The following is a 26,649-nucleotide window of genomic DNA, read 5'->3' as shown; positions in this document are numbered from 1 at the left end:
GGATTGTTGCCTAAAGGGGTATTTATTTGTGAGTCAACTAGTTAGGAATTCTATTTTGGGGGGAATGTTCTATAACACTAATTTTAACTGTGTAAGAATAATCTTGAGCATTTAAGTTTTCTTTTATTGCTAAATGTTTTAATTTAATACTTAAAATCCCCACATTTTGACTGTAATTTAGGGTGTGGCTTCTGACTTCAGCACATGTATATCCTCATGATCAAAATTCAAAAAGAAAATAGCTGTGATGAGCTTACCCAGGCTTTTCTTTGGGGTTTGATTTGCACAGCAGTTACCACCTGCTGAATCATTACAGGAAGGTGTTTTCCAACAGTGAGGGACAACCCTGAAGGAGCACGTACAAATTAAAACACAGAAAATCATCTCACATAGATCTTCTTTCAACTCTGTGAGATAAGATCAATGTGAGGAAATTCCATCTGATTATGCAGAGGGAAACTATTTCTTAGGAGTGAGGACTTGTGGTTTGTAGGAAAGTAAACGTGTAGAAATTTTTGAATGATTCTCTTTTCCTGTGCTCTTCTCACACTGCATGTATCTCACCCTTGCTGTTTATTTATTTGCATAAATAGAATTCTTATCAATATCACAGTTTGCGTAAACATCATCCAGTTGATATGGATTGATTCGATGGGTAGATTTCATTTCCACATCTTTCTTCTGTAAGAGAAACAGAAATATCAGAATGATGCTCAGAGTGATCTGTGTATTATACTGTCCAATTGCGGAAACACATCTAATATCAAACACTGCTTTTGAGTTTTGCAAGCTGCTTAGGTGCGGTTTGTCCATTGCAAACTGATGAAGGGGCATATTACTTGATATGATCCATCAGTCTTTGGGCTGTTCGGCCAACATATCTGGCATCACATCATCACTGAAATGAATATCTCACCTTGCTCATTTGTGTGATGGGCAGAATGTCTGTTTGTTGATGGCAACTTGTTAGTGACGAATACCACTGTTGTTGCTACAACATTGCAGCAGCTCAGCAAAATCTCGCTTCACCTGTTGCACAAATGTTTGCGATACCAACCCCCTCCAGGGTAATCTGAGCCAGACTGGGCACTTTTCAGAGCCGAAAATGACAGCCTTAGGCCGCTCATGATTTTGCGCGAAATACACGGTGAAACAATTTGATTAGGGAAGCCCCTCTGTCTCCCCCAGGACCATTACCCATGGGCTGGTGAGACAGACTAGAGGGTTGAAAATTCAAGCAAGTAACATTCAAGATGTTGCAATTGCCACTGCTCAAACAGAGGCTGTTTCTTCCATGAGTTTGCTGCTGATGGATTCCCTATCAGCAGAAAATGAGGGAGAGAAATGGTCTCCGATTGGAGATGCAATGAGTATGCTGAGGATTGCCAAGTGGAAGGACACAATGCTCTGGCAGGGCTGCTGCCCGGGGAGAGCAAAGTTGTGTCAGACCCAGAGAGGATGAAGTTGTGTCGGGTTCGGGGGGGATGAAGTTATGTCGGGTTCGGGGGGGGATGAAGTTGTGTCGGGTTCGGGGGGGGATGAAGTTGTGTCGGGTTCGGGCGGGGGATGAAGTTGTGTCGGGTTCGGGGGGGGATGAAGTTGTGTCGGGTTCGGGGGGGGATGAAGTTGTGTCGGGTTCGGGGGGGGATGAAGTTGTGTCGGGTTCGGGGGGGGATGATGTTGTGTCGGGTTCGGGGGGGATGAAGTTGTGTCGGGTTCGGGGGGGGATGATGTTGTGTCGGGTTCGGGGGGGGATGAAGTTGTGTCGGGTTCGGTGGGGGGATGAAGTTGTGTCGGGTTCAGGGGGGGGATGATGTTGTGTCGGGTTCGGGGGGGGATGATGTTGTGTCGGGTTCGGGGGGATGAAGTTGTGTCGGGTTCAGGGGGGGGATGAAGTTTCAGGCAGGTGTTTGGAGACTAGTCAGTGTCGTGAAGATATGGGAATGAGTGAGACTGTGTTTGGTGAGGAATGTGAGTTTTTGCTGGTGTGCAAGTCTACATGCGAGAATGACCCTGTGTGCAGATGTAAGAGAATGATTGTGTGTGTGTGTGTGTATGTGTGTGTGTATATATGTGTGTGTGTGTGTGTGTGTGTATGAATGTGTAGAAGTGAGAGTGCATATCTGCAGGCACTGAGTGTGTGTGGGAGTGAGAAACAAAGTGGGTGAATGTGAGAGGATGAGTGTGTGGGACTGAGCATGCATGTGGGACAAAACGTGTGTGTGAGATTGAATGAGTGAGTGAATGAATGTGAGGAAAAGTGAGTGAGCGTGCAGAAATGTGTGGGAGTGAGTGTCTGCCTTACTCCCAATCTCAGGTTTCTCACTCTCAGCAGCACACACACGCTCATATTCTCAACACACTCACACATAGACACATGCACACATAGGCACACGCACACACACATTTACACACACATTCACACTCACACACGCACACACACAGACATACATCAACCCTCATCCTCACTCACACACATACCCTCAAACACTCACATGCACATACACCCTCACACACATTTGCACGCACACGTATATACATACACACACATGCACACACACATACATAGACGCACACCCTCGCACACACACACACCCTCACGCACTCACACACACACATATGTACACAGACACACATTACACACATGCACGCACACATATAGACACACACACAACTACAAACACACACATACATACATGCACACAGACACATTATCACACACGCTCGCACACAAACCATCACACACACACACTCACCCTTGTACACATGCACACTCACACATACACCCTCACACACACACATAGACACACACGCATGCACATTCACACACACATATGCACACACACATACGCACACACACATACGCACAGATATACACACAATCACTCACACACTCACTGACACAGTGACTCTCTCTCACACACACACACACACACTCACACACTCACACTCAGAGTGAGCACCCTGATGTTGGGAACGAGGTGGACATGCACACGACCAATCCTCTCACAATCTGGTCACTTTTACTAGTGACTCTGTTGTTAAATTCACAGTTTACTGCTGTAATGTTGCTTTATCTTTGCTCATCAATTCTTTCTTTTCCCAATGTCACAACATTTGTTTGAGATTCAGTTTAATAGTCTGCCAAACCTTTTCACTCTGAAATTTGCTCATCCGCCCTGGAGTGAGAACAAACTGTAAAGTGGCTCCCTGAGTGAAAAGGTGAAACAAGCCTGTTCTAGAACATTCTTGCCAATTTGATTGTCTTGCTTGATGTGAAGATGAACAGCCCCCAAAATTCCTACATGTCCTTCATTGCAGGCTCCAATAATTTCTTGTTTAATGCTCTGGCAATGGAATAACGACTGTTGGACGACTTACAAACTACTCCCACTAAGTGTTTTGACTTTTGCTATTCCCAATTTCTGATATCCATACTGACTCAACCTCAGAATCCTTTCTCACTAATATCCTTATGTCATCCTTTTTATTGTCAGGACTATTCCAGCTCCTTTTCCCTTTTGTCTGTCTATCTGAAATATTCTGCACCCTGGAATATTTATTTCACAACTATCATCATGTTTGTGACCAGAGAGGGGAGACTTTCCACTCATCTTTTCATCAGTGACATAACAGGAAATCTCAACGTTCAACATCTGGGACATCACTGTGCTACATTATCATCGCCAGCCTCTCTGCACCCACCACTCCTGCTCCCATAATAAAATTCATTCACGTCAACAGGATGGTAGAGTGACATGAATTGCGACTGACCTCACACAGTGTGCACCTGAAGGCAGACTCTCCCCAGAGGAGCTCAGGTGAGGGATTGTTCATGGGGACAAAGGATCATGATCAGACAATGACAGGCTTCAATGCCAGGGGTTACTGCCCGGACAGTGCCAAAGGCAGGACACAGGTAGAGCCAGGGGCAGTGCCCAGATAGGGCCGGGGCAGGGCCCAGAGACTGTCCAGTCAGAGCCCAGACAATGTTCAGGGGGCAGTGCCTAGAAAGGGCCAGGGGCAGGGCACAGGTAGAGCCAGGGGCAGTGCCCAGATAGGGCCAGGGGCACAGCCCAGGTAGAGCCAAGGGCAGTGCCCAGAAAGGGATGGAGGGCAGGGTCCAGATAGACCCACGGGGCTGTGCCCAGGCAGGGCCGGGGGCAGGGCTCAGGTAGAGCCAGGGGGCAGTGCCCAGACAGCGCTGGGGGGCAGTGCATGGACCATGCCGGGGAATGGCTGTTGAGTGGGGGAGAATTCCGTATGATCTTTTGTGCACTGAGGCCATGATCTATAAAGCATTAAAGTTGCTGGTGGGCAGACTCAGTTAGAGTTGCTTCACTAGCATGACTTATTGGGACCCACCTCTTGCCATTTCTTTTCCTATGCTCCCAACAATCTGTTGGAGAAAGCCACTGTTAGTGCGGACAGCTTCAACATCGTTTTTCCCCCTTGCTGCCATATTCCACCAAATACAGGCAAAATTCCCTTGTCTATCTCTGTAATGACAATTCGATCAAACTCACTGACCCCTATTTATGCCACCAATTCATCTTATGCATTCAGATAAAGAAGCCTTAATTTCATTTATAAATCCTATTTCCAGGAATGACTTTATTCGCAAATGTGTGTTTTTCTTATTAAACTCTCCTCCCCGAACAGTCCCACTCTGCTTGATTTTAACAACATTACAACCTTGACCTTTCTCTTTGCATTGCTAAGTCTTCCTCAATCCAATTGGTGTTGGGTTTAAGGAGTGCTGAGTTTCAGTGTGCCAACCATCACAGAAGCACAACTGGAACAACCACATGAAAAACTGGCAACTTGAGGGGCTGAGTGTTGTGGTACAGTGGTTAGCACTGCTGTCTCACAGTGCCTTGGACCCAGGTTCAATTCTGGCTTCAGGTCACAGTGTGGATTCTGCACGTTCTCCCCGTGTCGGCAAGGTTTTCCTCTGGACATCTAAGGATGTGTAGGTTAGGGTGGATTGGCCATGCTAAATTGCCCCTTAGTGTCCAAAGATGTGTAGGTTAGGTGGATTGGCCATGCTAAATTGCCCCTTAGTGTCCAAAGATGTGTAGGATAGGTGGATTGGCCATGCTAAATTGCCCCTTAGTGTCCAAAGATGTGTGGGTTAGGTAAATTGGACATGGTAAATGTGTGAGGTTACGGGGAGGGGAGGGGAGGGGGAAGGGGTGAACCCAGGTGAGATGCCCTGTCAGAGAGCCGGTGTGAATCAATGGGCTGAATGGTATCGTTCTGCCCTGTAGGGATTCTGTGTGTATCCTGAAGCATTTAACTTACTTTCTGATTTCTCAGAACCTCTGGCACCTCACAGTTTTCATAAAAAGGACCCTGACATTCATCGATACGACAGTTCAGTTTAGCTTCCTGTTTCCTATTGCCTTTCTTCTGTAATAGAAATAAATATGGACCGAGTAACCATCAACATGATCTATCTTTCATGTTGGCCGAGATTATTAAGTCCTAGATTTCCACTCCGCTTTGTGCAACAAGTGCTTCCTGATATCACTCCTGAATGGCTTGGCTCAAAGCTTCATAACTTGTCCCCTAGATTCTAGAACCCCCCCCACCCCAGCACCAACCCCTCCAAACCACCAACCCCATCAATCATTGGACAGGCATCAATCATTGGAATCCGTCTTTATAAAGTCACAGCATCAAAGGACAATGTTGGTCGTGGAACTGAATTCCAATCGTTCTGTTACTTACCCAGGACCTGTCCGACTGCTCGCCTGGGGTGCAACTGCCAATGTTCTCTGCTTGGACTGAATGTCCTCTTCCTGTGCTGCACCCTCTGTGTGTTTCATTAGGAAGGGTTAATGAGTCACTTGTGAATCAAAATGCGTATCTGGACTACAAGTAATAAGCCTTTTATTGAAATGTCTTGCACCGTGAGCATAACATTAACCCTTTGTGTGCTGACGCTGTGACGTGACTGCAGTGTAAAGCTGGGCAGTCGTTGACAGAGTTTTCTTTCACTGCTCACTCCAGTTATGAAGGTGGATTTTTGGAAGGAGCAGATCTTGCTCAGCACTGGTTAAAAATGTGAGAATCTGGACAATGTGTAAGAGGATGAGAGAGAGAGAGAATGAGAAGGAGAGCAGTACTGAAGAAAGGAGAGAGAGTGAGTGAGACAGAGAAAATGGAAAGGGCTTGCATCCACTGAACGACTGAGGATAGAAAGAGTTGCATTTATATATCAGCTTTCACAACAATAGAAGTCCCAGATACTGATTGAAGGCTGCATTGTTAGATGAGATATATTTATCCAAATGTTCTTGTAAAAGATCCTGCAATGGCTAATTTGAGAAGAGTGAGGTAAAGCACTTCCCAGCATCCTGAGGCCAAAGTTTATTCCAAAACTAACATTAGTTTCAAAATAGTATTGAGGTCACGGTCACTTTGTTACTTGTGGGAATTTGCTGTACACGAGTTAACTACTGCATTTCCTACATTACAACACTGGAAAAGTACCTCAATGGCTATAATGTGAAAGATGGCATCGGAATGCAACTTATTTCTACTGTTAAGTTCCTGGACCACAACAACAAGGTATGTTATGAAGCCAGGCTAGACTCCAACAGTTGTTCTGTAAGTTCTGCTTATCACTATTTCAGTTCCAAGTCAGTATTAGTCTTCCCATAGAATTAAACCCACTTTAAATATAGTTACAAACACCAGCCTATTAGCTCTAACTCATGGTTAAAATGAGTAATTATCCAGCTTTTCCAGCACAATGTTTCCCAGACACAATGACTCACTGTAGGAAGAAAAACAACTTTAAAACATTCTACAGAAACAGAGACTATATCAATGGCGCAGTATCATCACACAACAGAGAGAGAAGATTGGTGCAAACTAACAAATTAAACCTTCACACTTACTTTCTCACACACTTGTAGATGATGAATCCAATTAGTCCAATGCACAAAGTGCTCCCAGCTCCAAACAATCCTACTATCCATTGGTTGAAATCTCGATCTGTAAAAATAGCCAGTAAGTGATTCCAGTACAGTTTTAGAATGATTCTCAGATGTACACGTAGTCATTCTGAACTTGTGAAGTGATATCTCTCTATATGTGTAAGGTCGAGACAAGTTGCATTTATCTCAACATTATTTCTATCCTATATTTCTATACGCTGGTTTCTGTAAGTAGGAATCATATATAAGTAAGATACCAAATAGTTGAGGTGACACAGCCATGCTAAATAGTGGAAGCAGCATGTTATAGGCAGTGTTAAGTGATCCCATAACCAACGGATCAGATCCAAGCTCTGCAGTCCTGCCACATCCCGTCATGAATGGCGTTTGATAATTAAAGAACTAACGAGAGAAAGAGGCTCCACAAATATCGCCATTCTCAATGATGAGGGAGTCCAGCACATCAGTGCAAAGAGTCTATATTAACATTCAAGAGGCATCTGGATAGATGCATGAATAGGCAGGGAATAGAGAGATATGGACCACCTTGAGGTAAAAAAAATTAGATTAGACATTAGCATCTATCTTGGCACAGACTTGGTCGGCCGAAGGGCCTGTTACTGTGCTATACCCTTTTTTCTTCTTTGTTCAGGCCGAAGCATTTGCACCTTCTTCAGCCAGGAATGTCAAGTGGATGATTCATCCCGGTGGTCTCCAGCATCGCAGATGTCAGTCTTCAGCCAATTCGATTCACTCCATGTGTTAGCAAGAAATGGTTAAAGGCACTGGCTGCTGCCTAGACTATGGGCTCTGACAACACCCTGGCAATGGTATTGAAAGTTGTGCTCCAGAACTTACTACAAAACCAGTCCAGCTAGTTACCGCGCCATCAGTCTACTCTCGGTCTTGAGCAAAGTGGGGGAAGACGTCATCAACAGTGCTATCAGCACTTACTGTGAAATAACCTGATCCTTGGATTCTGCCAAAACCACTTATCTTCACTCCTTATGGCTTTGGTCCAATCATGTACAAAATAACAGAATTCCCATGGTGAGGTGAGAGTAGCTGCCCTTGGTGTCAAGACAGCATTTGATTATGGCACCAAGGAACTCTGGCAAAACAGAATCTGATTGGAATTGGGGAAATGCTCCATTGGTTGGAGTCATACCTGACACAAAGGAAGATGGGTGTGGTGGTTGGAGGTCAACCATCTCTGCTCCAGGACATCACTGCAGGAGTCCCTCAGGGTGATGTCCAAGGCCTGACAGACAAGCAGTTAAAGCAAAGTCTTTGAATATTTTAAAAGTGAAAATAGACAGATTCTTGATAAGCAAGATGATTGAAGTCTATCAGGGATAGGCAGGAGGTTAGAATCAGATCAGCCACAATCTTATTGAATAGAGGAGCAGGTTCAAAGGGCTGAGTGACCTACTTTTGCTCCGAATCCAGATGTTTGTATGAGAGAATCTAACCTTCACCTCTTGACATTCAGTGATGTTATCACCATATAATCCCCCACAATTACCATTGACTAGAAACTGAACTGGATCAGCCTCATACATATTGTGACTAAAAGAGCCAATCAGGGGCTGGAAATTCTGCGAGTAACTCACCTGCTGAATCACCAAAGATTGTCCACATTCTTACAAGGCACCAGTCAGGGGTGTGTTAGAGTACTTGCCACTTGACTGGATGAGTGCAGCCCAACAACAATCAAGGAGCTCAACACCATCCAGGCCAGAGCAGCACCTGCACAACACAGACTGCATCAAAGGTTCACCCCCACGTTCCAAATAATTTCAGATTCTGCCAAAAATGTACAAATTGCACAAGCTACTGAAAACAGGATGTCAACGTCTGTGTACACTCATGTTCCACAGTGATGGTGATGGACCCCTCAACAGCTCCATGTTCATTCTCTGCCGCACACTGATAGTCTCCAGTGTGCCAGGATGTAACGTGAGGAATCATCAACCACAGCTCATTGTTGGAACTTGTTCTGTTCATCAGGACATTAAGATGTCTCCAGGTCAGGTGAGAAACTGGAAAGCTTTTGACAGAGCAGATTATCACTGTGGAACTCCCCTCAATTAAATTGATCGATGAAGAGTTAATTATATCAACAGAAGTCATTGAGAAATTCTGTGGAGCATCTAAAAACAAATAAATATCCATTAACTTTCATTGTGAAGCACACTGAGAGGCCCTGAGAATGTTGTAGGTGTGATATCAATGTAGGTTATTTCAAGAAAGCATGGAATCTGAATAGACACTTCAGTTCAGTGCTGAGGGAGTGCCGCACTGTCAGGGGGTCAGTGCTGAGGGAGTGCCGCACTGTCAGGGGGTCAGTGCTGAGGGAGTGCCGCACTGTCAGAGGGTCAGTGCTGAGGGAGTGCCGCAGTGTCAGGGGGTCAGCGCTGATGGAGTGCTGCACTGTCACGGGGTCAGTGCTGAGGGAGTGCCGCACTGTCAGGGGGTCAGTGCTGAGGGAGTGCCGCAGTGTCAGGGGGTCAGTGCTGATGGAGTGCCGCACTGTCAGGGGGTCAGTGCTGAGGGAGTGCCACACTCTCAGGGGGTCAGTGCTGAGGGAGTGCCGCACTGTCAGGGGGTCAGAGGTGATGGAACACTACTTGGTCGCAGGGGATGTTAAACTGATTTCCCTCTTTCTCAGGCTATTAATCCCCTGATAATATTCAATACAGAGTTCTCTCGAGTAAGTTGTTACCAGTCAACAACAGATGATCTGCTTCTCACCACATTGTTGTTGATGGGATCTTGCTGTGCATAACCTAAACTGTTATATCTGATGTAGAATGAATTATATCTGTACTTACATTGCACAGTTAGTACAAGTGTCCGCTCCAATGTAACAGATGGATATTTCACTCCACAGGTGAAATTATGTCCGTGGTGTTTGGGTGATGGGATCAGGGTCAGAACAGAAGTATAGGTCAGAGTGACACCAAGCTGAGTTACAGTGTTTGAGACTGATCCAGGTATGTTAGTGGCAGTGTCCCAGGTTAAGACAGGTGCTGTTCCATTGCACGTTGTGTTGAAGGTGCAGCTTATGTTGACGCGTTTTCCTGAAATAATTTCATTAGGGAATATCGTGGGTTTATCTGTGAAATCCAACACAGAGAATGGATCCTTTTAGATAAATATAACATGAAGCATCAGTTGAAATAGAAATCATAGTCCCACAAAAGAAAGCATTGTCACAAGGATGAAATCAGAACTGAATTTCCAGTGATCAGGCGAGAACAAGATGGGCTTTTTTTTTGAAATGAGAAGCTGAAGGCTAAACTTATATAAAACAAGTCAATATGGCATTTGTCAAAAAAAATAGTTCCACTTGTAGAGCTGACCAGAGCTAGGAGTCATCAGTACAAAATATTCAGTCATAGGACTCCAACAGAAGGAGGCCACCCAGCTCACTGAGTCTGTCCCAACTCCGAAAGAACATTTTATGCAGGCCTTATTCCTACAACCCCACATATTTACCTGCTAATCCCCTAATCTATACATCCTGTGATATTAAGGGGCAATTTTTTTGGCCAATCCACCTAACCTGCACATCTTTGGACTGTGGGAGGAAACCAGAGCACCCAGAGGAAACCCACGCAGACATGGGGAGAACATGCAAACTCCACACAGATAGTGACCCAAGGCTGGAATAAATCCGGGTCCCTGACAATGAGGGAGCAGCACTAACCACTGTGCCGCCCATTTCAAGGCCAGTTTGAAGTGGTCCCTCTCACTGCCCATGATCGAATATATGTGTGTCTGAATATATGTGGTTTCTTACCCATGGAGGACTTGCATCAATTTAAACAAGACAGCAGCAAGCTCATGTATTTAAAAATGAAGATTTGTTTATTTCTCGTGCATTTGCTGCAGAAGTTAACAAAAAGGTGACATTTCACTCACACAACTCATCCTCACACAAAAAGAAACTAAACAATGAAAATGGAATTTAAATCAGTCTCAATTTCAGTGCAAGCTTAATGTTTCATAGTTAAGTTTTAGCTGAAATGAATATTTCTAAAATGCAGAGATTTTTTAGTGGTTACGAATGTTCCTCAAGTTGATCTGCCCAGAGATGGATTTCACAGGTTGTCTTCCAGGTACAACCACTGGGGGGAGAGAGAGGCTTAATTTCTCTTTCAAGGTGTTGTGGGTAGTTACTTCGCTGCTTAACTGGCTGCAGTGGTCAATGGTTTTCTTCTCTCTGATGAAATTCTGACTGTGTCTTGTGACAATACTGTGCCTTTAAGAAATGTATTTTTGTCATGATTCTTGTGCAGGATCTGTTTTCACAGTTTTTTGTATGATTAGTTTTGTTCTGTCTATAACCAGCATCCTGGATTATTACTGCAGCAGCATAACTGCTTCTAATTGCTAAAATATTTGCTTAATTCTAGACTAATGTTGTTCCGTTGTTTTGAGTGGTTCACCTGGAGTTTTGCAGAGTAGGGTTTGAATAGGTTGATTGATAGGTCAGATCATACAACTGGGTGGAGCTGGGCTTATACAGAGAATTCAAGCTGAGTTGCTGTTTAGATGCTGCTTTTGAGTTGAATTATTTTCCCCCCTCTGAAGTTAGAAACTGGAATCTGACAGCAGATAAGTCACTTTCCCTGGATATTGCTGTTTGGGAGTTCCAGATAAAGGTATTCTTTTCTACCTCTGAAGTCTGGAGACTGAAAGCTACCAGATGCTAGGTTTACTTCTCTGAAGTTCTGTTTTTTGAGGATATAGACTTCTCTGGAAACTGCTGTCTAGATCTCTGTCCAGAAATGTTAACAAACTGGAAATCTAGCACCTCATGAGCATTATTGTCTTTTTTTGCTAATTAATTCTGAGCAAAGGTCAAAGGCTGTGGGGATATTGGTTACATTGGAACAACAGAGATATCTAGCTGTTAAAACCTATACTTTACCATGTTGAAGTATTTTAATTGGTAAAAGGTGGGCTAATTAATTTGGTTATATTTTAACTGTGTTCTTAAATAAAGTTTGTTTTGATAAACCCGTCCTAGTGGGTCAATCAGATCATAGTTGGAGTGAAACACCCTAATGCTAAAATCAAAAGGAAAAGTTGGGGTCTAGTCTAACTTCATAAATACCTTAGAGTTTCTGATCTGGGCCCCAACACTCTGAATATGTCTCTAAAAACCTGTTTGAATGTTCTGCTGTTTCTTGTAGCAAGGAACCAATATGGCCACTGTATCATCTGACTGTGCATCAGTGTCTACTCACAGTTCCAAATAAGCGATTGTGATAATTTAGTTAGTCATCTTCCCACTGTATTTGCAAATTGACACTTTTGCAAAGAAGGTGTCCAATAAAGTTTAATTTATGCACTAGCAGAACCCACAGTAAGAAAATTTCAAAAAAATGATCTTTGCTCTCTTTGTGCACAATGGCGCAGTGTTTAGCACTGCTGCCTCATCATCCCAGGAACCCAGGTCACTGTCTGTGTGGAGTTTGCACATTATCCCTGTGTCTGCCTCAGTTTTCTCTGGGGCTCCAGTTTTCTCCCATAGCTCAGAGGTGAGCGGGTTAGGTGGATTGGCCATGCTAACTTGTTCCTTAGTGTCAGAGGAATCAGCAGGGTTAATACGCAGAGTTACAGGGATAGGGATTGGGATTGTTGTCGGTGCAGGCTCAGTGGGCTGGATGGCCCCCTTCTGTACAGTAGGGATTCTATGAAACTGGTTTAATTCACAAAATCGTATCATAACTCTGAGAATCCATCTTTAATTACAGGTTTATTTATTGGGAAATGTGGGTTTTCCCAAAAAAAAATTCTAAGTTTCTAAGGTGCAGGATAATGGGAGTAAATCCCACTTTTTTTTAGCATGATTTCCAGAATGAATGTCCGACATTCTGATTACACAGCGTGATTCACTCTGGAAATCTGTGGGCGGGACCCATTCCTGCCCAAGAGGCCAGCAGCATAGCGCTGAGTGGGCAGCTGCGTATGCGCCAATCTGGCGACATGGAGATCTGCATAAGCGCAGTGGTTCCCCCATTGCCAGCGTCCAGATAGCCCAATTGTTGGCCTGCCGATGCCTCATCCCACCCCCTGATCGCTGGCCTCCCAGACCGCCCCAGGCCAGCCCCTATGTTCCTCACCTCCAACCCTGACAGTCCAGAACCCTCCCAGACAACCTTGACACACACCCCCACCCCAAAGGCCAGCCCCAATTGCTGGCCTCCCTCGCTCCCTCCCCTACCGATCCCTATGCAGATTGACAGTGGGTCTCACCCCACCTTGCCCTGCCCAATGCCCCCTGGGCATTGGCACTTTGTCTCTTGGGCTATGCCAGGGATCACAGGCTGGTATTGCCAAGGTGCCATGCCCAGGAGGCACCCTCCCCACTGTCCAGCCCCCTGGGTTCTGATTTCTCCCCCTTCACTCCAGTGGAGTTGGGTCTCCAGCTCCCCAAAAATGGGGAGTTACCCTATATGCTGCTGGAATGAACCATTCTGATGGAGGAGGGGCGATGCTAGATGTCACTTCCATAATACCTGTGTCTCGCCGCCAATTTCCAGTGCAGAAATAAAGCTACTGGAAACCCACCACTGGTAGATGCTAACGGGCTAGACACCCAGCGCAGACCCCATGCATTGGGCTCCACTGAAATCTCCAAGGGGAGAATCATCCCCATGACTTTTCACTGTGTACCAATACACATGACAATAATAAATCAAACCAAATAATTTGCTAATTTCAGTGTCTGTCATTGAAATTCATACACTTTCACCCAGAGTCCCTTGAATTGATAATAATAGGGTGGAGGAACAGCTACACCTTGGACAGCACCAGCTAATTACTTCCTCAAAAATCACTTCGTAGTTAAAATCAACCCTGTCCGTAGCAGGAAAGAAATAGTTCAAAACCAACATCTCCTACCCAGCAGCAAAAACAGATGATCAGGTTATTTATTTCATTGCTGTTTGTAGGATAAAGCGACACACAGATTTGTTGCTACACTCCTAAATATTTCATTGTTTCTCAGTTGATTTGGGACGTGTTGAGGTGGTGAAATGTGCTGCAGAAATGTGAGGGGGCGATATTACCAAAAAATTCTAACAAAGGTGAAAATGGGAGAGAATTGCTTCCATTTTTCGGTCAAGCTCCCAGTTGCAATCATTTAGAAAATACATGAGGCAAAATGTGATTCTCGCCAGTAAGGGGGTGGACAGGGAAGCTGGCGCTGAACTCGGAGCACCATTGTGCATGTGTTCCAATCCCCTAGTGCACTGTGCAGTGTGTACACAGTGCACTGGCAGATCTATCACTTCCCCCATTCTCCAATAACCCTGCCCCACCACCTGCCAATCAGTGCCCTGGATGATCGGTGTACTGGCCGATCGCCATCCCTGGACAACCACACTGACCGATTGCCACCCCGACCCCATCCCATCTCTGCCACAATTTGTGTTATTTCCCATTGAGAGTTGAATGTGAATTATTGAGTAATTATAACACAGCACTTACCAGAAATGCAAAGCCGTGTTGCTGGGTAATAGTTATGGCTGTGACCATTGTCAAATTCTATTCTGAAAAAATAGGGCCCTGCATCTTCATATTTAACATTGTTTATAATCAGGGAGCAGTCGCCATCTTTCAGTTCTCCGGACAGCCGGGTCCGATGGCGGAACCATGGCCACTCGTGATTGTGATCCTTGGAGTGAAAGGCTAGGGGAGCCCAGGGAATTTGTTTCTCAGCATAAAACCAGACACCACCTCGAGGCTTATTTTCCCAATCTTTTGGATAAGTGTAAGTGCATGGGATCTGTACATATGAACCTTCCTGCGCTATCACCTCTCGTGGAGTTTTGCCTTTCCACTCTTGTGACAGTCCAACTGGGGAGAGAAATATCAACATTTAACACTGGATGGATTGTAGATCCACTAGATTCAATGTCCAGCCTACCCTCCTTTCCCCCCACCCTCCCCCCCGACTCACTTGCATCACTGCTGCACAGTGGCTGTAGTCTGGACCATCTACAGGGCACGTAAGGAACTACCCAAGGTTTCCCAATAGATGAAAGAGAATCCTGGACACAAGAGTAGACAAATTCATTCTGCATTAACTCATGGTCCTCAGGACCCTGTTTACTGAAGCCAGTCTTCATTGTCAAAAAATCTCTTCAAATCCTTATTGTCTGAGGAATCTCTTTGGATTCACATTGTCTGAGGAATATCTTGGATCCTCAATGTCTAAGAAATCGCTTTGGATTCACATTGTCTGAAGTAGACGATCAAAGTGTTGAAAAATCACGAGGGGCTCTGGGAAAGAGTAGAGAGGAAGAAACTGTTCTCATTGGTAGAGTGATCAAGAACCAGTGGGATGCAGATCAAAGATGATTGGTGAAAGAGGTGATGACAGCACAGGGAAAGACTTTTTCACCCAGCGAGTGCTTAGGATCAAGAATCCACTGTCTAAGAGCTGGAAGAAGGCAGATTCAATTGAAGATTTCAAAAGAGAATTGGATCAGAATGTGCAGGGGAATGAGAAGGCAGAGGGGGAGAGTGGGGCTGGGTGAATTGCTTTTTCAGAAGCTAGCACAGAGGCAGTGGGCCGAATAGTGTTCTGATGTAACCATTCTGACGATCCACTTGAATGAGTGTAATTCTCCACATCTCCCCTTAACTGTAAGTGCAACACCGTTGAGCAGGTGGACTGTGTTTTACTCTACACAGTGATTTGCTGTGATCTGGAAGGTACTCTCTGAAAGGGCAGTGGAGGCAGATTCAATAGGAACTTAAAGGATTTGGATAAATACTTGAAAAAAATATATACAGCTCCATGGGGGAAAGAGCAGGGTGGAATGGGAATAATTGGAAAGCTCTTAAAGATTTTAAAATCTATAAAAATCCAGTAACTGTTACCACTCAAGGCAGTATGTCTCTTGGGGATATTTCTGAGTAAACCAGCAGATAACTTTTCAAATCAGGCTTTTTTCACAGAAATTACTCTCTGACAGTTAAACCTAAGAATGATGGGTCAAATGGCGTTCTTTAGCACTGCATCATTCCATGCTTTTATATTGGCAGGAAAATATTGGCATCATGAAAATATCAGGAAAACACCATAAATCAGAATATTTTCTGTTGTTAATGTTCTGCTTATACATTGTAAAACTGTAGGAAAATGTAACCTAATTAAGTCAGGGACAGGGTGATTGTGAATAGAAATAGTTCATTTGATATACGGCTGAAAGTGTATACACTGCAAAAGATGTCTACCAAAGGCAAGTTACTAACAATGGGGAACAGAACATGAATAGATCTGAAGAGGTTGCTAAGGGTTCAAAGGAAGAAATACAAGGTATGAGAAAGTGATGCGAAGAAGAGATGCACCGAGTGAGTTTACTTCACTCTTAAAACCCAAAAGCTAAAATCCAGAGATCAGGGTAATTAAGTCTGAGGGAGTGCAGTTCTAAAGAAGTTAGATCAAATAAGGAAAAGATCGAAGGGGAGAAAATTTAAACCTCTGCAGAGAGCTGTTTTGTAGACCCCCCAAACAAAAAAGAACTCACAGTGAGTAGATTCTGTGGAGAAAGCCTGATTTGGAAAGCAAGCTGCTGGTTTACCTCAGAAGCAATCCCAACAGACATAGCTGCCTTGTGCGGCAACAGTTACTGGATTTTTATAGATCTTAAAATCTACAAGGTGTTGTGCAGCAGTCTGGGGCAAGTTAGCTCTGAAGGTAGTTAAGATTATTTGCAACCCTTTAAATTGGTGATATTGTGGATGGGATTTTCCAGCTCCTCCCGCTAGTGAGATGTTCAAGTCATGTCGAAGGTGGCGCTGGGGATGGATTCCCTGTGACAGGGTGAGCGAGCCATGCAAAATAACAAACTTGGGTGGAACTGGAAGACCCCCCTGCAGCCAATGGCGAGGCACCTCCAGGGAGAGTTCGCACGTGAGCAGACAGCTCATGAAATGGCACCAATTTTTCGTATGGGCATCAGGGAAGGCCACACGTGGATCTGGGAAAAGGCCACAGGGCTAAGGCGCAAAGGCCTCGGAGTTTAGCGGCAAATGTCTTAATGAAGAGGGGCAAAGGCCTTGGGGTGACATAAGGGAGATTCAATGTGAGGGAGGATGACCCAGGCCCTCTGGGGAGAAGATTAGGGGGCAGTGGGAGAAAGACTACAGGCCAAAAGGGAAAGACAATCAGTGTTAAAATCGCAGTTCTTGAGGCTGCCTTCTGCTCCTGGGCCATAAGCCACAATGAGAAATGTGGGCCAGTAGGTGGTTGGTCAGTCATCAGGGGCTGATGGATGCACTCACATTTTGTGGGAGGGGGAAATGAGGATGAGAGGGCACTCTGCAGGCTTATTGCTGACAAGAGTAAGTCTAATAATCAGTTGTGTAAGTCATTAACATTCTGTTGCAGCTCAGATCATTCAGCTACAACTCAATTAGCATGCCTATTGGCTAACTACTCATCCAGTTATGCCCACTACAGCAGAGCTGATTTGTGTGAGTGCCACTGATAGCTGCACAGCAGTTAACTTTTGGTGCACTGACTTCGACATTGAGTGAGTGCTATAGTGTAGTGAGTGCTGCACCTTGTTCAACTGTGCAAGTACATACATCTTCTTGAACCGTTTTCAAAGGCACACTGCCTGAGGAGAACCCTCTGAATGTTAAAAGGTGCACTGAGTTGCATTTTGACAGGTGCCCCATTGACCCGTTGGGCTTTGGAATGAAGCTTGAGACAAGCCTGCACCAGAGATGAGAGCTCAGGATGCAGTAGAGTGGCGAAAGTTGTGGTCCCTCTGTCAAGTTGCGTGGAACAAAGTTGACCTGGAGAGATATCCACTGCCTGAGGTTTTGAAAGTCGCAGCTTCTTTCAACTTCTTTTTGTGACTGGTTCCTTCCTGGGATCCAGGACTGACTTGTGGCATCCCATAAGCCTCTGCAGAGAAGTGTATCCATGAGGTGAAGAACTTTGTGAGGGCACACAACTTTGTCCATTTTAACTCAGATCAGGCAGGAACAATGAGAGTCACCCAGTTGCCTGGGTTTTCACAAGTGCCGGGTGCCATCAACTGCACTCACGTGGCTGTCAGATCCCCATGGCTTCAAGGAGTGCAGTGTGAACCGCAAGGGTTTCCACTCCAAATGTTCAACTGATCACACACAATCAATCCTCCAGATGTGTGCTTTGTTCTATGGGAACAACATGTACATCCTGAGCTTATCTAAGATCCCTGGCATGTTTGAGATTCTACGTCAGCTACAGGGTTGACTCTTTGACGACAAGAGATACCCACTGAGGATGTAGCTAATGACACTATGCTGAGGTCGCAGAGTACAGCTGAGACTAAATGCAATGAGGTGGAACAGACCGTAGAGATAGCGAAGAGCTAGTTCCAGTGCCTGGAGCAGCCTGGTGGAACCCTGCAGTGCAGTCCACAGAGGCTATGATGCATAGGCCTATTGGGACCTACACAACCTGGTGCTTCAATGAGAAGAGGAACACCTCGAGGAGGAGATGGTGGAGTGGAACATTTACTTGGATGAGGAGAACGTTGAGATGGACGAGAAAGAGGAGATCCTGGAGGGAGAGGATGCAGGCCATGAGGCAATGGTGATGGCCAGAGGGGGCAGACGAGCTTGGGATGGGCTTATTGCCACCAGATTCTTAGAGAGTGATGAGGTCAGCCAGTGAGGACATCCCATCATCCTCATGTCCTTTCTGTGAACATTGCTCTTCCGTCTGACTGCTGGAAGCTCGTACCGTTAGTGATAAGGCTGGTGAGCTGGAGAAGGAGCATTGACCACAGTCCCTATGCTGCAGGAGAAAGATGACCTGCAGTGGGGACAGATCCTCAAAGAGATGCTGTGAGTGTCCGACTCCTATCTGGCTGTTGGAACTCGCTTGCTCTCAATGACCAGCATCATGTCACGTGCAGAGTTTCAGCTCTCCTGGTCTAAGTTCATTCTTGGTAATCAAGGCGAACCTTGAGGTTCAGTGTCACCAGAGGCTGAGGAAAATTGAATTTGGAGACAAGGAGCTGGGTAATGTACAGAGAGTACATATTGTCAATGATTGGGATGAGTGATGGTATCTCTGTACAATGTGGGAAACATCCTCATTCCCTACGAGAAATAGACATGATCAGTCAGTGTGAAGGATTGCCACCTATGTGCTGGCAATCTTGCAGAGATCACACAAAGGAAGCTCTGGACTGAGCACTTGGACTCTCTGTGGTACAGGAATCAGCTTTTCTTTTCGGCCCTACAGGAAGACACCTCAGCAGAACAAGGAGCCATTGAGAAGATGCAATAAGTGAGAATTTATTAAGAGGTGGACAGTATCTGCAAGTGCTTAACACCTGTGCCCACGCTGTGTAACAAGATCGTCATAATCTTTCCAACCCCACTGCCACATTACAGCGCAATACAGACCCTTTGGCCCTCGATGTTGTGCCGACCAGTGGAACCAACCTAATGACCCTCTACCTAAACTATTCCAATGTTATCCGTATGCCTATCCAATGACCATTTGAACGCCCTAAAGTTGACAAGTCCACAACTGCTGCAGGCAGGGTATTCCACACCCTTATTACCCTCTGAGTAAAGAGCCTACCTCTGACATCCGTCCTATAATTATCATGCCTCAATTTAAAGCTGTGTCCCCTCATGTTAGCCATCACCATCAGAGGAAAAAGGCTCTCACTGTCCACCCTATCCAATCCTCTGATCATCTTGTATGCCTCAATTAGGTCACCTCTTAACCTTCTTCTCTCTAACGAAAACAACCTCAAGCCCCTCAGCCTTTCCTCATAAGACCTTCCCACCATACCAGGCAACATCCTGGTAAACCTCCTTTGCACCTTTTCCAATGCTTCCACATCTTTCTTATAATGCGGCAACCAGAACTGTACGCAATACTCCAAGTGCAGCCGCACCAGAGTTTTGTACAGCTGCAACATGATCTCACGGCTCCAAAATTCAATCTCTCTACCAATAAAAGCTAACACACCGTGCGCCTTCTTAACAACCTTATCAACCTGGATGCCAACTTTCAGGGATCTGAACATGTATACCGAGATCTCTCTGCTCGTCGACACTACCAAGAGTCCTTCCATTAGCCCTATACTCTGTAATCCTGTTACTCTTTCCAAAGTGAATCACCTCACACTTCCGCATTGAACTCCATTTGCCACCTCTCAGCCCAGCTCTGCAGCTTATCTATGTCCCTCTGCAAACGGTAACATCCATCCTCATTGTCTACAACTCCTCCGACTTTAGTGTCATCCGCAAATTTACTAACCCATCCTTCTACACCCTCATCTAGGTCATTTATAAAAATGACAAACAGCAGTGGCCCCAAAACAGATCCTTGCGTTACACCACTGGTGACTGAACTCCAGGTTGAATATTTCCCATCAACCACCACCCTCTGTCTTCTCTCAGCTAGCCAATTCCTGATCCAAACTGCTAAATCACCCTCAATCCCATACATCCATATTTTCTGCAGGAGCTTACCATGGGGAACCTTATCAAATGCTTTGCTAAAATCCATATACACCACTGCTTTACCCTTATCCACCTCTTTGGTCACCTTCTCAAAGAACTTGATAAGGTTTGGGAGGCATGACCTACCCTTCACAAAACCGAGTTGACTATCCCTAATCAAATTACTTCTCTCTAGATGATTATAAATCCTATCTCTTATCATCCTTTCCAAAACTTTGCCCACAACAGAAGTAAGGCTCACCAGTCTATAATTCCCAGGATGGTCTCTACTCCCTTTCTTGAACAAGGGGACAACATTTGCTATCTTCCAGTCTTCCGGCACTATACATGTAGCCAATGATGACATAAAGATGATGCCACGTCTAGGTGTTTTCTCAAAATCCACAGCAGAGGTGAGGTGCCCTGCTGTTTGCCACATCCTGTTGTCTGTAATGGCCTTGGCAGGCACCCTCTGGAGGGCTGATACCTGGAGGGTCTGCTTTCAGGGCCCTGCTGTGTGGCAGAGCCACCTACCTCAGCCTGTAGAGCTGGAGCTGAGGCGCTCAGAGGAAGAGGGGACTTGAATAGGCAATAGGCTGTCAGAGTCACCAGGGTGAATGGTCCCAGGTTGTGCTTCAGCTGCTCAGAGCTGTCTTAGACTGGGCTGTTCTCCTTATGCGAGACAAAGATTTGATTAGCGCATGACGGGCGTCTTCAGATACAGGAGACATGACTCACGTTAGTATTGTGTGATGGACGGTGCTGTGCTAGATTTCCACTGGGTTTATCACCACCCACCTCGTCATCGACACAGGAGTGAGTGTCATTCTCCCCGGACAGTGAGAGGGCTCTTTCTTCAGAATCTGCAAAGATTTTCCTCTCAGATATCCATTTGGGATCTTTTGATTATTGTTCCAACTTATTGTGTATGAAAACAGATGGAGAGGACGTAAGGAGCCTGCATGCTAAGGCAGATGATAAAAATGCCAGACATGTGCAGATGGTGAACAGAAGCAGCAAGATGATAAGGAAATTACCTGTAGGGAAGATGCAGATGTGCGTGGGAGAGCGAGTGGTGGTGTCCCTTGAGCTGGCAGTAAGTGAGCTCCCGGTTGGTGTGATGGGTGTGTGAATTGAAAGTGATGAGAAGAGTAACTTACCCTGGCAGAACTAGTGAAATCATTCAACTTTTTCCAGCACCGGATGCCTATCCATAAACAAAATAGGGGGCTGTGTTCTCAGCCCCTTACTATTCTCCATATACACCTATGACTGTGTGGCCAAATTCCCCTCCAACTCAATTTTCACGTTTGCTGACGATACCACCATAGTGGGTCAGATCTCAAACAATGACAAGACAGAGTACAGGAATGAGATAGAGAACCAGGTGAACTGGTGCGGCAACAATAATCTCTCCCTCAACATCAACAAAACAAAGGAGATTGTCATTGACTTCGGGAAGCGTAGTGGAGAACATGCCCCTACCTACATCAGTGGGGATCAAGGGTTGAAAGCTTATGTTTTAAAGGGTCCAGATCACCAGCAATCTGTCCTGGTCCCCCCCACCATGCCGACACTATAGTCAAGAAAACCTACCAAGCCTCTACTTCCTCGGAAGACAAAGGGAATTTGGCATGTCAGCTACGACTCTCACCAACTTTTACAGATGCACCAAAGAAAGCATTCTTTCTGGCTGTATCACAGCTTGGTATGGCTCCTGCTCTGCCTAAGACTGCAAGGAACTACAAAAAGGTCGTGAATGTAGCCCAATCCATCACGCAAACCAGCCTCCCATCCATTGACTCTATCTACACTTCCCGCTGTCTCGGAAATGCAGTCAGCATAATTAAGGACCCCACATACTCCGGACGTTCTCTCTTTCACCTTCTTCCATTGGGGAGAAAGATATAAAAGTCTGAGGTCACATATCAACCGATTCAAGAACAGCTTCTTCCCCTGCTGCTGTCAGACTTTTGAGTGGAGTTACCTTGCATTAAGTTGACCTTTCTCTACACCGTAGCTATGAATGTAACACTACATTCTGCATGCTCTCCTTTCCTTCTCTTTGAATGATATGCTCTATCTGTATAGCACGCAAGAAGCAATAATTTTCACTGTATGCTAATACATATGATAATAATAAATCAAATCAAATCCATCTCTGCAATGCACTGATATTAAAAGCTGTTGCCAATGCCTCCCATGCTGATTTGCTGTCCCGGCTCACGGCTCTCCTTCATATGTGGGGGTCGAGGACTTCACGCCTTTCCTCTCCACTACTCAGCAGTCTCTGGACAAATCATGAATAAACACGGGGGGGGCAGCCTTCCTTAAAGTCATCAGTTGCTGATGACCAAGGAGAAATGGCTGGTGAGAGCTGGGGTGACCTTTAAATGTTGCGCCCCCATCATTAATGCGCTGAGGTAACGGCAATGCAAGCAAATTAGAGACTGCCAGCTACCACTGAGCCGGTATGAATCCCATGGCCTAAAATTCTTTTGCCTAAGTGCTATACAATGTGGCATGGCAACCTATCATCGCTGTCAGTGGGCTAAACAATGCTTTTCTCACCTGCTTTCGGCCCTTGTTCAATTTAGGAAAATTCCCTCCTTTGTCTTGGTTAAATGTATTTCCAGTTCCTCTCTTTATATCTGAAGAAGTTATACAGACTTCAGAGATGCTACCTGCTGAGTTTTTCCAGCATATTCCTGTGAGATATTCCATATCTCTTAACAAACATTTATTTTGTTAAAATCATCACAAAATGTCCAGGAAAATTATCATTCTCTGGATTTCAAACCTTCTCTCACATTATTGCAAAAGTAAAGTTGAGGCCAGTTATCTGGGATTCGAACAACTCAGCAATTTACCACCAGCCATCTCCTGAACAAAATACTCAGTGACCAGTGCTCCAGTGAGTTGATCTCTCAGTTCAGAGTCCGAGGTTTCAGGTAGTCAACTTTTTCAAACAAGGGAATTTATAAATTCTTACAGCTAGGAATGTGCGACTGATTGGATACAATGGCCAAACACAATGGGTTAAATGGCTCCTTCTCCAACCTATCTTTCATAATTGTCTGAGTTTTAACTCCGCAATACCTGAGAGACAACAACCAAGTTCTATAAATTTGTCATCTTTGTACATTTGCTCTCACCCCTTGTCTTTACGATCTTTCAGTTATCTCGCTTGATCTTGGCTGTGAATATGGTCAGATTAGGCAGGAAGTTTGAAGGCCAGACTGACTGCCTGTTGTAAGTGTTGCTGCATTTTGGTCGGAGCAACTTTGCACTGAATTTCACATTGCAACTTGCCCACCACCCACTCCAAATGTTCATCCTCAAGGTTTAGGCAGATAATTGCAGAGTTTCAGCCCCTCCAGGCAGCTGAAGGCACAGCAACCATTGGTGGAGCGAAGAAATCAGGGGATGGTCAAGAGGCTGGAATTGGAGCAGTGGAGAGATCCTGGAGTGTTACAGAGATAGGGAGCATTACAGGTGCTCGAGGAGGTTACAGAGATAGGGAGGGGGGGTGTAGGAGCTGGAGGAGGTTACAGAGATAAGGAGGGATGTAGTGAGCGGAGGAGGATACAGAGATAGGGAGGGGTGTAAGGGCTGGAGGAGGTTACAGAGATAGGGAGGGGTGCTGGAGCTGGAGGAGGATACAAAGATAGGGAGGGGTGTAGTGGCTGGAGGAGGTTACAGAAATAGGGAGGGCTGTAGGGGCTGGAGGAGGTTACTGACATAGGGAGGGTTGTAGGGACTGGAGGAGGTTACAGAGATAGGGAGGGGTGTAGGGGCTGGAGGAGGTTACAGAGATATTGGAGAGCTTTTAACGTAAGGAACTGAATTTGAATTTTGAGGTGTTTTCTGATGGTGAGTCAGTGTGTATCAGTGAGCACAGAGATGATGGGTGAATGGGACTGGGTGTGAGTTTGTACACTGGGTCACTGCTGAATTGCTTCCCAATCAGAGCTCAATAAGAATCATCTTCTACAAAGACAATTAATCATAAATCTGTCCGAGCTGATGATGATGTTACCTTGGAGAACTGACAGGAGGAAGTAAGATTTCCCAATCATTGTCCAGTCCTAAATATTCCCGATCATTGTCCAGTCCTAAATATTTCACCGGCTTCTCACTCTCAAGCTCTGAAAGAGAAAGGAGTTAATGAGACCGCACCTCTTGTCCGACAGCTCTTGAGAGACCAGAACTGCTTCAAGAAAACATGCTCACAGTACTGCATTAACCCTGAATATTGCTTCTCTGACGGTGCGGCACTCCCTCAGCACTGACCCTCTGATGGCGTGGCACTCCCTCAGCACTGACCCTCTGACAGTGCGGCGCTCCCTCAGCACTGACCCTCTGACGGCGCGGCACTCCCTCAGCACTGACCCTCTGACGGCGTGGCACTCCCTCAGCACTGACCCTCTGACAGTGCGGCACTCCCTCAGCACTGACCCTCTGACGGTGCGGCACTCTGTCAGTCAAAGGGCTGAAAGCAGTTGACTGGATTATTCACTGAAGCTCGTATATGTGCACTTTGCTCATCCCTTGAACTAGAAAGATGTTCTGTACGACACCCTCACACGCAGATCTCAGTAGAAATTCAGTAGAAATCTTTCAAAAGATATCAATTATTGGAATCTGTCTTTATAAAGTCACAACATCAACAAAGGACAATGTTGATCGTGGAAGTGAATTCTAATTGTTCTGTTACTTACCCAGGACCTGTCTGACTGGGGAATAACCGCTGACCCACTCTGCTTGGGCTGAATGTCCTCTTCCTGTGCTGCTTCCTCTGTGTGTCACTAAGAGAGAAAATGGGAAGTGCTTGGTAATAAAGTGTGAAAATCTTGCCATGTGAGCAAATTGGTAACCCTTTCAATGCTGAAATTTTTGCTGATTGGGCCTCTTCCTGTTCCTGTGTAACAGGCTCGAGGGGCTGAATGGGGCCTTCTCCTGTTCCTGTGTAACAGACCCGAGGGGCTGAATGGGATCTCCTCCTGTTCCTGTGTAACAGTCTCAAAGGGCTGAATGGGGCCTCCTACTGTTCATGTGTAACAGGCTTGAGAGGGGCTGAATGGGGCCTCTGATGTCTGGGGGTGAATTAGGCTAATAAACACATAACCATAGTCTTAGGAACACCAACACAATACTAACTGTAGAATGAATGATCTTGAATTATTGGAGCGTAAACCAGCCAGCGCTGTTGCCACAAAGACAGTTCTGTATAATTACCAAATATTTCTCATTTAAAACATGTATTTTCAATTTACAAGATGGATATGTTTTAATTTTGGTTCCATTTTATGAAACTTCAGGCAGTGACAAAATTTAGAGAGAGGGAAGATTCACAGAAAGCAATAATGTTATCAGCAGTGTTCAGGAACAAGTTGGCTATCAATGCTGGCCTTATGAATAGGGTCATACAACTCCCAGAGATAACACAGTGGGCAAGCAGACATGAAGAATTTCTCAGGGTCGGACGAGAGTCACATGGGTTCAATTTGATGGGAATCATTTTCCTGTCCAGTGTCCCATATTGCTGGGCAACAGGAAGGAAGTAACATCCATAAGTTAATAACAAATGAAACTCCACAAGACCATGATGTGTATTGTTATTGGCTGGAGTTAATGACAGGATGATTATTGACTGGTTTGTATTAATGTTACTGGATGAACGTCCACTGGAAAGGTGGGCAGTATGATTTTGAGAATGTATAATTGCCTTCACAGGGGCATTGATATCCGGCTGTCCATATTCTATACCTGGAGTGCAAGGCTTCCTCATATCATTCTCCCTTTCCATCATTTGGTTAAATAAAGTCACGTCTCCAACACCAGTACACTGTATTTTGAGTCTTTGTATTAGCTTAAGTCTGAGCAAATAAATCACCTTGGGAGGAAACCCCCTTCTACAATTTGGCACTGTGGAGCAGAGTGATATCACTGGCTTCAGACAGCAGTCATGATGTGGGTATGCCGGTGTTGGACTGGCGTAAACACAGTAAAAAGTCTGACAACACCAGGTTTTAGTCCAAATAAATCGGTTGGACTAAAACCTGGTGTTGTCAGACTTTTTACTGTGTTCAGACAGCAGGACAGGACTCTTAAGTGGGGGAGGGTGGTGTCTATGTTCTTATATTGACCACACCAGTTAGTTAAAGGAACCCCTGTCAGGCCATCAGGACTGTAAGTTGACTCACCTGAA

General features: G+C 45.3%; 1 protein-coding gene across 1 annotated transcript; it reads right to left on the bottom strand.

Moving 5' to 3' along the window:
- Positions 1-277: 277 nt before the first annotated feature.
- LOC145354063 (sialic acid-binding Ig-like lectin 13) lies at positions 278-24,517 on the bottom strand. Its single transcript, XM_080205192.1, has 9 exons — positions 24,478-24,517; positions 14,454-14,822; positions 11,632-11,640; positions 9,782-10,066; positions 8,813-9,100; positions 6,909-6,999; positions 5,734-5,818; positions 5,305-5,412; positions 278-681 (listed from the first exon to the last, which is right to left on the bottom strand). Exons 1-9 carry the CDS (start codon positions 24,515-24,517, stop codon positions 574-576), a joined length of 1,383 nt encoding a protein of 460 aa, XP_080061318.1. The 3' UTR covers positions 278-573.
- Between the last annotated feature and the right edge of the window lie 2,132 nt (positions 24,518-26,649).

Source organism: Carcharhinus amblyrhynchos, chromosome 16 (assembly GCF_965287045.1).
Source record: "Carcharhinus amblyrhynchos chromosome 16, sCarAmb.v2.hapA, whole genome shotgun sequence".
NCBI lineage: Eukaryota > Metazoa > Chordata > Chondrichthyes > Carcharhiniformes > Carcharhinidae > Carcharhinus > Carcharhinus amblyrhynchos.
This window is presented reverse-complemented; position numbering and strand designations above follow the sequence as displayed.